Source organism: Bicyclus anynana, chromosome 15 (genome assembly GCF_947172395.1).
Source record: "Bicyclus anynana chromosome 15, ilBicAnyn1.1, whole genome shotgun sequence".
Lineage (NCBI taxonomy): Eukaryota > Metazoa > Arthropoda > Insecta > Lepidoptera > Nymphalidae > Bicyclus > Bicyclus anynana.
This window is the reverse complement of record NC_069097.1, coordinates 7,817,381-7,829,791: the sequence shown is the minus strand read 5'-3', so window position 1 is coordinate 7,829,791 and position 12,411 is coordinate 7,817,381. Positions and strand designations below refer to the sequence as shown.

The 12,411-nt window shown below is 35.2% G+C and overlaps 1 protein-coding gene across 1 annotated transcript; it reads right to left on the bottom strand.

The window, feature by feature from the left end:
* Positions 1-110: 110 nt before the first annotated feature.
* On the bottom strand, positions 111-12,171 carry LOC112051675 (exonuclease 1). The gene is made up of 11 exons (XM_024090416.2): positions 11,825-12,171; positions 11,270-11,389; positions 10,592-10,643; positions 9,328-9,537; positions 8,483-8,698; positions 7,572-7,731; positions 6,634-6,770; positions 5,325-5,542; positions 3,311-4,259; positions 2,395-2,567; positions 111-1,814 (listed from the first exon to the last, which is right to left on the bottom strand). The coding sequence occupies exons 1-11, from the start codon at positions 11,983-11,985 to the stop codon at positions 1,796-1,798; spliced, it is 2,415 nt and encodes an 804-aa protein (XP_023946184.2). The 5' UTR covers positions 11,986-12,171; the 3' UTR covers positions 111-1,795.
* Positions 12,172-12,411: the final 240 nt, after the last annotated feature.

Below are 12,411 nucleotides of genomic sequence, written 5' to 3'. Positions count from 1 at the left end.
TAAATGCGCAAGGTACGCGTCGTAATTTTTACGAATTGTTCTAGGGTTAATATGCTTTATGCAATAATTTTGTTTGTAATAAGTAATTCAAATAAAGAAATACACAAAAATACATTATAATGATTTTTATTTTCATAATAAACAATCAAAATCAATAATAAAACTATTATCACAATTAAAACTTACGAGGTAATCAACAATAAATGCAATCTTCCCAGATTTGTCGCCACGATTTCAAACCAATCCATGGTTATAATCATTAGAACAAAAAATAATAATTTTAAACAAAAAGTAATACTTGTACTTTAGTTTTTCAGTTTTAAACTTTCTCCTTTATTTTACAACGTTGTATAATTATCTTTTACCTTACGTACAGACTGCTTGCTGTTTCTTATGAATTAAACTATTAGTTAACGAATTTTATCATGAAAATACCGAATTGAGTCCAGTTTTCATGATCGTTGAATATTCACAAAAATTTTATTACTAACATTTTAGCTTTTCCCGGCTTACTTTTTCCATAAATTGTTGCCATACTTAATTGAAATAGCAATAACCAAACTGCTATTGACTAAAAGTGTCCTCGTACGCGCGGTGTAGAGGCGCGGGTTATGACGTCATAGGGGAGTCAACGCTCCTGTCAATGAATGAAGTACTATCGCCATTTTTAAAAGGAGTATTGTCTGAAAAAGGGTGCACCCAGTAGTACCCCATACCTATAGTTCTATAGAACTGTTGAGGCCTCTTATTAGCGTTTTGTATCCCATCAGTACAATAAAGTACTAATAGGACAAAATTAAAGATATGTCGATGTTTATAATCAACATCATGTTTGTACGTTCCGTAATGTACATTGGGGAACCTACACAAACTGAAGTGCGTTATCGTGAAGTATGTACACAAACTCAAATGCGTTAAAGTGAAGTATCTAACCAAGCTACATCAATACGCCTTCCATAAATTGCACAAAACGCCATAATTAATTATTATTATTAATTGCCGAAGATTACTTTGGGAATGACGAAAGATTAGGCAAAATTAAAATATATGTTCAAGAAAACTTTTGGTGACATTACTAACAGCATTGCAAAGTAAGTCAAAGACGGATGGATTATAATTAAAACGGTTCAATCGATTTGGAGGATTCAGAGTTATCTTTTTAGGGTTAACAAGGTAGTTAGGTGTCTACAAGGAACCGTAAACGCGAATTTCTATGGAATTTAAACAGTTGTGCAGTAGTGCCACTAGATGGCGCTGTTTCAATTCCTTAGAAATCCGCGTTTACGGTCACGCGATCGTCATTGTGAAACATTGAAAACTGCCACTAGGCACACTGGTCTGCGAGGTCTGAAAGGGTTGGCGTTGTTCTTTTTTATATCCCTTGTATGCCCTGCGATGTGTTGTTCTGTTTATTCGAAGATTTTCCATAAATCATAAAAATGGGGGCTCAGTGATTCTAGTTATAGTCACTTTCAACCTTCACATTTCTTTGTATACCGAGGCTTAATAAACGGCCTAGGCTAGTCTGTCATTTTACTACTATATCGCAATCCAAATGGACTTCCCAAAACAGATTAACTATACGTTATCAAGTGGAAATTTATTCTCTACTCGTACTTGACATAAAAGGAAAAACAGCAAAAGATCACAGTCAAAAACTAAAAAACAAACAAAAACACTTCAATCATCAATTAAATATTAACTGTGCATAAAAATGCATATAATAATTATGACAGTTGGTCATTTACATTGGTCCGTAGATGCTGCCTTAGATACTTGAATTATTTTTCACTCTTCATTTTTTTAATACTGTCCTGAAAAAAACACAAAGAATTATAAATTTAATTATATTTCAAAAAATTTTTCTAGATCAAATGGAATTCAGATTTATTTTTTGAAAATCAATCTTCGTTTTATTATTTACGTGTTCTTTTTTAGGGTTCCGTGGTATTCCTAATATAAATTACTATATTACGAGTATGTATTATGTGGTTAAATAAGAAACAACCCCGATCCCTAAATATTCTCGATATTTATGCAAAAATCCTGACAGTTTATTTCTTTGCACATTATGAATTAAAATAAATGTACCAAAATTCCTGATAACAAAACGTAAAAATCACAAAAAATCTTACTTGAACCACTTCTAACGGAAGACCTGAATATAATATAAATGAACGATAAGTTTACGCGTGGCCAAAATCGGAACTAATCCAAAGTGCCGCCATATTGTCGTCCATCTCTTTCTATCTCTTGGCGGGTAAAAGAGATCACTAAAGCTGGCCAGTCGCGCGCAGACTTATCTTGCGCGCACTCTAGTAGTTTATCGCGAACAGACAGACAAACACATGGTATGTAATGTGAAGGGCCATTATATATATTACAAAAACACACCTTTTTTGGAAGCCAAATTTGCTCAGCAAAGTGGGTTGGTTGGTCGGTAATGGCGTCACTTTCCTCAAACCCGGGACCCTGCACGTCGGTTTCTTGGCGCCCTGTTTGAACTTGTCTAAACACGGCTGGGACGACACTTTGGGCGGAGACGGGGACTCATTGAAGTATAACGACTGGAACAAACACAGTCTTTATTAAAAACGTATTAAAAGCAATGATATTTTATAGAGATAACAGCTACGGAATCAAAAAATTGGTTGCTAACTATAGGCCTAATAGGAAGGGTCAGAGTCACACAGAGTCAGTCAGTCTGCGTGATCGAACCAGAAATGAGGAGATCCGCAGAAGAAACAAAATTACTGATATAGCTCAACATCGCTGAAGTGGCATTGTCCGAGGCACATAGTTTACAGAGCCAATGGATGATGGGGTTCCAAGTACTAGATGCGAAATTGCACCGGAAAAATAAAAGTGGCGTGAAACCTATGTTGGACCACAGAATACATAGTTGGACAAGGAATTTTCTAATATTTGCTTATAGTGCATACTAGAGCAGTTGGACGCAGGCGACTCAAAACCGAGTCCATTAGAGAGCCTTACGTCTGGCAGTATACATCCGCCGGCTGAAAAAGATGACGAAGACGATGACGATGACGACGATGATGAAGACGATGACGATGACAAATACGAAGACGAAGACGAAGACGAAGACGAAGACGAAGACGAAGTCGAAGACGAAAACGATGACGATGACAAAGACGAAGACGAAGACGAAGACCAAGACGAAGACGAAGACGAAGAAGAAGAAGAAGACGAAGACGAAGACGAAGACGAAGACAAGGACGATGACGATGAAGATGATTGATATACAATATCTACATACTTACTAAATTCGCAAAACTACTAGATAGAATACCTTGGTTATCTCAGGGTCCACTGGCACTACCATATCTTCATATGGACAAGTGTTTTCGATGATTGACTCACTGTATCCCGTATCATATGACGACTGAGGCTGCACTCCCAAAATTGGACTCTTTTGACTCATTTTTGGACTATATTTTTCGGAATCCACTAAAACCGAATCATTTTCGGAACAATTTGATTTTAACTTAAATGGATTTCTAGTTTTTTGACTAGATTCCAATGGACTATTTTGAGTCATATTTGGAATTAATGAGTTCTGTTCATTGCACTGCAATAAAGAATCTTCTGAATTTGATGGACTCCTATTATTTGGTATAGACTCCAAAATTGGATTTTTTTCAGACTTATTTGGACTCAAAGACTTATTATCCAAACTTGAAACATCTGAATTTGACCTAACTTTAAATGGATTTCTATTTTTAGGACTCGAATCCAGAATTGGACTTTTTTGAGACATATTTGGACTGTTTTCCTTTTGTGAATTCTCCAACAACGAATCTGTACATTGAGTGTCAATGTGCAATTTGCAATCTACAATCGATTTTTTATCTACTTCGAGAATTTGTACACATTTTTCAGGAGACTCTTCTATTGTTACACAATTTTCAACTTTACTGTCCAAATCTTTAGGTTCATTGAAAAATTTGCTCTCAATAATGTTATCGTCCAAAACTGTCCTCGGAAATCTACTGAGTTTCTTCATAATCGAGTCACTTCTATTCTCAAGGTATTTCTTGAACGATCTCTGCCTATTTTGTAATATCGGTGATTTGTTTTTTTGTTTTACATTTTTGGTTATTTCAATTTCAGTTGAAGCAATATTGTGTACATCTTGCGTAAATGTCTCGATGTATTGGGTATCGGTTTCTGAATCGATTTTTTGTTTCTTAACAGATGGTTCTTTGCAATACATACTGGTTAAGGTTTCTATTGATAAACTGTAAAGAAAGCAATACATAAACACTCAATTATAAAAAAAACACAAAAACTCTAAGTTTATGACGATGGTTTTTTTTTGTATATCTAATATATAAAATTCTCGTGTCGCGGTGTTCGAACTTGAACTCCTCCGAAACGGCTCGACCGATTTTGATGAAATTTTTTGTGCATATTCAGTAGGTTTGAGAATCGGCCAACATCTATTTTTCAAACCCCTAAATCCTAGGATAGGGTAGTGGTAGGGTAGCGGTAGGGTAGGGGTAGGGTAGGGGTAGGGTAGGGGTAGGGTAGGGGTAGGGTAGGGGTAGGGTAGGGGTAGGGTAGGGGTAGGGTAGGGGTAGGGTAGGGGTAGGGTAGGGGTAGGGGTAGGAGTATGGTAGTGTAAGGTAGGGATAGGGAAGAAGTGCAAATAAATAAATTAAAAAGTCAAAGCGAAACTTGAGCGAGTCCGCTAGTACTTAAATAAAATAAATAAACATCTTTATTATTTTGTAATTAAAAATAGTAATAGACATGTTTAGTCTCTCTAAAAATAAAGTTGAAACAATTTGAAATTTATATTATCCAAATTTAAATCGATTTATCCCTAAAAAATAATGGGTCCAATCTGGATGTATATTATGTATAAAAAAATAAATAGTGCAATAATTACCAGAGTAATGAGGTAGGTAATAGACATTTATAAAATATGTGTCAAATTGATAACCTTCCCCCATTTGAACTCTGTTATAGAAAGAGAATCCCACGTAGACAATGTCGCAGGCATCCCCTATTTGTTGTAATTTCTTTATACACAACAGAACCCCTGAATAATTGTTTATGTTTATCTTGCATTGTAGGCCTCACTGTGTTTAAAGCCTCAACAGCTCAACGGTAAGAGCGGTTAGACTCATCACCCAGTTGGTCTATTGTCGTCACTCCCACTCCTAGCAGTTTTTCCTGACTGGATGGAGGGGAATGGTCATTATAAATAATATGGCAAATATTCTTTTTAAAAAGAAAAAAAAAATCTTTCCCAAACAAGATCTAAACCGACTTGAAAATAAATTTAACTGACAAAATACCTTTCATCTTGCGTTTCAGGCACATACTTGCTAACCAAGGTCACCACTTTCTTCTTTAGTCTGGTTTGAGGTACAGATATGATAGGTTCCACCTTCTTAACCTTTTTCATCCAAGGTTTATCTTCGCTTAGGTACTGGGTGAAGCTTGAGCTCCATATGCTTGGATGGTTCGCTATACCTTTGTCTTTCCAACTGCTGGTCTTTATATCTTTTTCATTCTAATAACAAACAAAATGTACAACTATTTCAGTTACAGCTAGTTTGGAAGTCAAGAACGAAAGTATGGTATGTAAAACTATTGATGTTCAAATAAAGGAGATCCATTTCATCCATCCATTTCAGGTCCACTTTTGTACCCTGTATCATTAAAATTTAAAAAATACAAGGAGTTTATTTAAATCTAAATAAGTAGATAAATCTAACTAAATAAAAAGAAACAAATAAAATTAAAACCCATATTTTTGAGTTATATCAAGATGGCGCCCTTAAAGCAAGTATGACATGACAATTGACAGCAAACGTCAAATCGACTACTGCATTGACAACGTCATCGATCCGCCATTATCACCCATAATAGTGTTGCATTTTTTGGGAGATAATGAATATTATTTCGAAAGAATTAGAGTAAATTCGTAGATTTGTTTATTCAAAAATAGTTAATAGAAATATTTTTTTTTATTTCCGCCAGGGTACAATGACTGATCCTGGGCTCCATACAATTTTGGACCATCTCCTTTTATTTTGTTAACTGTTACTCTAACTCTAAATAATTAATATAATAATACGTAATAATCTACCAAAGGATCGTAGAGAGTAATGTGTAAAAATGCGTATACGAAAATGGTTTTAGTGAATTTAAGCAAGTAGGCAGATATTGTAAATTATTGTGAAGAAATGTTGGAAAATGCACTCCTTGAATTTTTTTTCTTGTAAATTCAGCACATCCCATACATTTTTACCAGCAATTTTGTAACTACAAAGAGTAGACACAAGTTTGATACCAATTTAAAATGATGGCACACTTCTGACTTCAGTCACCCTAGGGATTTTTTCAAAACTATTCAAATTAGTTCTAGACAATTAGTTGCTGTATCTACCATTTCCGTTTTATCCATTAATCACGGGACACCCTGTATATTTTATTCGGCCGCTATTGATCATCAGAAAGACTTTTGCTCTTCAAGATTGTCAATGCTTTCTGCATGTCTAAAGGTTAGAGAACCATCCACTTAATCATAAACTAATTCTAAGTAGGTAAGGTATACCTGTGTACATTATATAATCCAACAAAACTATGCAAAATATTTACAGTAACATCTCTATGGTCCGGGTCCCAGTGGTCCAGTTTTTTCAAAGTGAACGGTTCAATGTTCCCCAGAGCCAGTTGAAAAGCTACTGCAGGCTCCAAAAGCTCACCAGCGTTCACACACAACGCTAATTCAATATCTGAAAATAAATATATGTAGTCAATGCATCAATCTCCTATTAAAAGTGGATGCACAATCAACAACTAAAAAACATCCCCACTCAATGAGTGCCAAACACAACGTCTTGGCACTCAATTTAAGTAGTCGCATTTGCAAATTCAACCTTAAACAGTTGAATTCGCTCTGAATTTGCTTTTATTATAAGAGGTCAATGAATCAATGTCAACGTGCCATAAATTACCAGTAGATGGCGTTCGTAGAGAACTTTGAAACAATCCCTTTTTGTACACTTCAACAACTTGTTGTGATGGAGTTATGCCTAAGGCCCATTGATGGTGCTTTTTTACTTTTTAAAGAAGTTTTACTACATTAGTGTGGTTTTTTTAACACGCTTATATTAGCTTTACTTGTAACTAACTATGTATGTAAGAAAATCTTGGAATCTTAATATGACCTACTTCCCGGCCTTCCATGAGGATGAAATTTTGCACACGCTCTGAGTTCTGATGACAATACATGACTAGCTAAGAAATGTCATTACAAATCCAATATGGCGACCTCCACAAGATGGCGGTCTGGCTGTTTGAAATCCACCCCCTTAATATGGATTTCACATAAAAGGGTTTGCTGTCATGAATACGAAAAAAATAGTCACGTGACTTAAATGCAATATGGCGGACGTCTAAGATGGCGGACAAGCTATTTGAAATGCACCCCTATGATATGGGTATTAAGCATGTTTTTAGTTTTTTAAACATTTCATTTTATTAATTTTCCGCTGGTCTAGTCTAATGGAAGGTGTCCTCAAACACGTTCATACCTTCATCATCAGGTTCTGTGAGTCTAAGCATCTTCCTCTCAATGGGATCATACACAAACTGATGCTTAAAAGTGGCCTCGGCTTTTAAAAAGTTCTCTCTATACTCATCTGTCACTGTCAAGTTTGATCTGTTGAAGAAACCCGGCAGTTTTCTCAAAGCCTGGAAAATTTACATAGTTTAGTCCATAAGTAAAATCACAGAATGCGTTAATTGATTTTAAAGGATATCCTTAACCCTTTGATCACAAGTCCAGGACTGTGCTCTGTCACGCGATATTAGACATTATTCTCTATCTAAAAAACAGGTAAAAAGACTGCTTGCGAGAAATTTATGTTAAAAACAATTTGTTTGGTTTTCAACAGTAATGACTGTATTCAATTTCCAGCTAGAGTTAGAGGGTAGTTGACTTATATCAAATTTAATATAAACAATATTAATTTCGTGTAGTAGGAATAGGGACCGAAATATATCTATATCAATTAATAAAAATTAAGAATTTCTTAAAAAACTTAATTAATATATCACATATTTTTTCAAATTTTCCAAATGTCCAAAACGCTGTCGTCCATTTTGTGACGTCACTAACACACTTGATGTACTAAACGTCGAATTATAGGTTAACTAATATTTTAATCAAATGCTCCATTTGGATTTATTATAGTGACGTCATGAAACAGTTAAAATATAGACAGTCATGGCCGACAGGCGTTTTGGCTCGTATTGTCAAAAACATATTTATAAACTAAATTTTTCACTTCTCAAAAAAATATAAAAAAAAATTCAGTCCAGTAGAACGATAATGAACTATTTAAGACCATTTAAAAAACAAAGTGTCAACTAGCCTATACACGATGAATGACCTTTCGCATTTATATATTGTTTAGATTAAGATATAAGTATGAGTACATACATTAGCAAAGTCAGAATCCTGTGTGGCCGTCACAAACTGCCTTGCCTTGACCAGCCCAATACCAGGCAGCGAAGCCAAGTAGTCACATCCAGACATGATGCACATTCGCCGAAACTTGTCAAATCTGTAATGCTCTATGGGACACTTCATAACAAGTGGCAGTTTAGCTGTTTCGACTAGTGTACCTGTGCCGTCTAAATCCATTTTGAAAAGAACCTAAAAATAAAAAAGATTTGTCTGCAATATTGAAACCTAAAAATAAATTAAAATTGACTCACGAGATTACCTCCATGTGGAATGTTGAGTCAACTATTATTGTTCCGATAGTTGTTTCAGTCAATGGTCTTATAGCGAAAAGCTTCGACCAACACCTGAAGAAGCTTTCGCTTAGCTGTTGGATCAAGAGACAGCAGAAGATACAGAAGGCAGTGATTCTAGAGACGGCGCGTATTGTGAGAAGGTCTCACTCTGGAGCCCTCACCACCGGTTGCTTGGGCACTCAAATCTCCCACAGCGGGAGGGTTGTATTTTTTTTATAAGTTTTTAATAGTGTTTTGTATATTTTATGTATAACATTGTTAAAAATTTAAAAAAAAAAGGAGAAATATATAAATGAGACGTAAAAAAAAATTTGACTTATCATCATTATTAACAACCCATAAGTACCTAAGACTCACAGTGTGGGGTACCAAATAGATTGTGTCACAGAGAGAAAATCTCTAAACAGAGTCTGACAATAGGTTGAAAAATATTTAATTTCATTCTCCTACCCCAATCTCCCACTTTTTACTGCAATTTTAGTAAATCTGAACATCTGAATCTGAATATGTCCGATAGTGACATACCTTTGTGCAACCAAACAGTATCAAGTCGGAATCTTCAGTGATAACCAGCTGTGCATAGTTCTTGACATTGAGGTACGCAAGTTGAGCGTCCGCTTCGTACGGGGCCACTATGCAGTCCACATTGCGTTGCCTGCACTCCTTGATCAGAGCTAGTGCCATTGCATGTGTGATGTCTACACTCCGTCGCATGAATGATCTTGCTTCATCAATCTGGAATAGATATAGAACATAGATATCAATTATTATTAAAGTAGGTATAATGAGATACTTTTTTTGTTGTCTTCTTTAAAATATGGTATGGTAAAGTGATAGTGTTGTAGGAAATAGTAGTCCGAGACGGATATGACGTCACTCGATTTTATGTTGGCTCGTGCCGACGCTAGTTGGCGCGACTTGTTTCCGTAAAAAGTAGGGAGTTAGAGAGGGGTAGCGAACATGCGGGAACGACTGGCGATATAAGGCGCTCGCCATACGGTCTCAGTATTTTCGTGGCGTACGAGCGATCCACAACTCTTGTTGTGTAGTCATGAGTTACTTGGGACAGACGGGGAGAGTAACTTGATCAGTGAATGGTGAATGTTGGCTAGTCGGAAACATCACTTAAACCTGCATCCAGAGTCACAAGCCTCTCGGACTGCTCAAGGTATTCTCTTCTACCCTAGGGTTTGTTTTGGTTACAGTTTGATTTGTTAATTAAGTTATCCTGACAAATATTGTGAGTCATAATTCCTTGTTCAACATTGGTTTTCTTGTTTTTTGAAGCTTCCGCTAAAAGTTATATTTGCTTTACTAAAAAACCTCAAACTGTGAGAATTACTACGACAACACAGCAAACAAGCAAAAACAAAAACAATGTACCTACCTTTTGGGTACACTAATTCTATTGAAGGACAAATAGTGATCATCAGTCTGTAGCCAAATTCCATTCTCAAAATAATAGGTTTTAGTGTTCCAAACATACATAGTAGAAAAACACAACCGTTATTTATATATAACAGTAAGAAGTTAATCTTTCGTTTTTGTAGGCTGAAATGCTATTTTATCCTCACAGACTGATGAACTTTTTAAACAACAGGTTCTAAGTCAGAGCTATTGGATAGCTATTGGATAACATTTAGAGTAAGTCAAAAATTGTGTGAGAGTATCAGTTTTATTTTAAGAAACTTTTAAAAATATATACATTAATAAGTGAAATTTAAAAATTATGCAAAACATTTTGCATATGGTTTGTTAATCAGTTAATATAAATTAGCAACACTTTTACCTTTCCTAAGCTTAGTAACTCTGCTGCTCTTTTCTTTGATATGTCACGAGATCTGTAACCAATCAATCACTACTTATAAAACTACAGAGCAGCAATACAAAAACTATCCTGAGTGTTATCTATATTATTTTCTATGAAACATGGCTAAAACTCATGTGATGAATAGCTAAAACTCATGAATATCAGAGTATGCCAGACTAGTTTTGAATCTCTATGGAGCTCTTAGTCATGAGCTGGCCCTGTTTCATAATAAATTAATACTTTTGGTTTGGTTAGCCTATGTGGTGTGGGTTCAAATTCTGGGCTATGAGGTAACTACTAAATTTTATTTTCTTCTAAAATATTTTGAGTCTCATTCTCAGCCCGAACTTGGGAATTTGGTGGTGTTACACCACCATGCCTTGGAGAGCACATCAAGCCATCAGTCCAGGTCATTTCATTAATATCTGTTAAATGAAAGTTAATGATTTTACCATTATGACACTGTCAAGTCACATTGGAACAGAATGGTGGGTCTTAAGTCCATATACCTGTCCTATAATGGGAGGCCTTATTTTCTGTATGGGCTATGGACCACTTGCACATTATGCTATTCTCTGTGTACATTTCAATAAATCTGCATAGGGTTCAATTGTAAATGAAGTTAAAATGTTTTAGGAAAAAATACTTAATACTCACTCTCTCCTTTTCATTTCAGTCATTGCTTTGGCTGGCAGATGACGTCCGTCAAAAACTAAAATTGGTTTTATGTTCTTTGATAGCAGCATTGTCACATATTTTAAACAATATTTTATATGTCTGGAACAGATATTTATTTCATTTAGAATTGTGAACTTTATCACAATTAAGAAATAATATTATATTATATAATAATCTATACTAATATTATAAAGAGGTAAAGAGTGGTGTTCTAAGGGGTAATTTCTGTTATACTGAACTGATTTTGAAAATTCTTTGACAACTGGAAGCCACGTTAATTGTATCTTAAGGTATATTTAGTTCCCGTATTCGCACGGGAACGGGACTACGCGGGTGAAACCGTGAGGCTTCGGCTAGCTGTAAGAAAAAAGAAGAAAGAACGATTTTTCAGTTTTTGAACCTTAGTTCTAATAAATATTGCTGTGCATGTCACACAAATCGCAATGTGTTAAGGCCGCCAATTTTAAATTTATTTTCCAAGTTAGTTTGGTTTTTAAGCAAAAATATAAATGTAATCCTTTGATTGGTACTTACACATCAGTCTCTTCGCCGCGTACCAACTTGTCGGCACAAGCAAATGCTCCTTTATGAAGCCAGCAATATGTATCTATTGCCACCGTGCAGCCGGCAAATTCGCTAACGTTAGCCCTTCTTGAAGCTTTCTCAAGAAACGGTATCAGGCCTGTAATACCCATCTTAAACTAACAACAATCACTTATAAAACTATTCAAACTTTGCCTAAAATCCCTATATTAATAATATTAACATTTTAGTACTATAACGTCCTCATCATATGAGTTTTTTTATACAATTAAATTATAAATTCACACGATTAAATATTTTTTGGCCGAAAAACAAACGAAACATAAATTCTATATTGACAAAATGTCATGTCTATGAAAATTAAAATGTGTAAATCTGTCAAAATTGTCAAATATTCCCGCCTAGTGCCTACCACAGACATAGGTTCTATTGAAATGTAATAGGTATTTTATATTTTATTTTGCCCTGCGGTTTCTCCCGCCGATTTAGGCGGGAGAAACCGCTACAGAAATACAGCTGCTACAGAAATTGGTATATTCTTTTTGTATCTTTGTGATCAAGGAACATATTTATGCTTT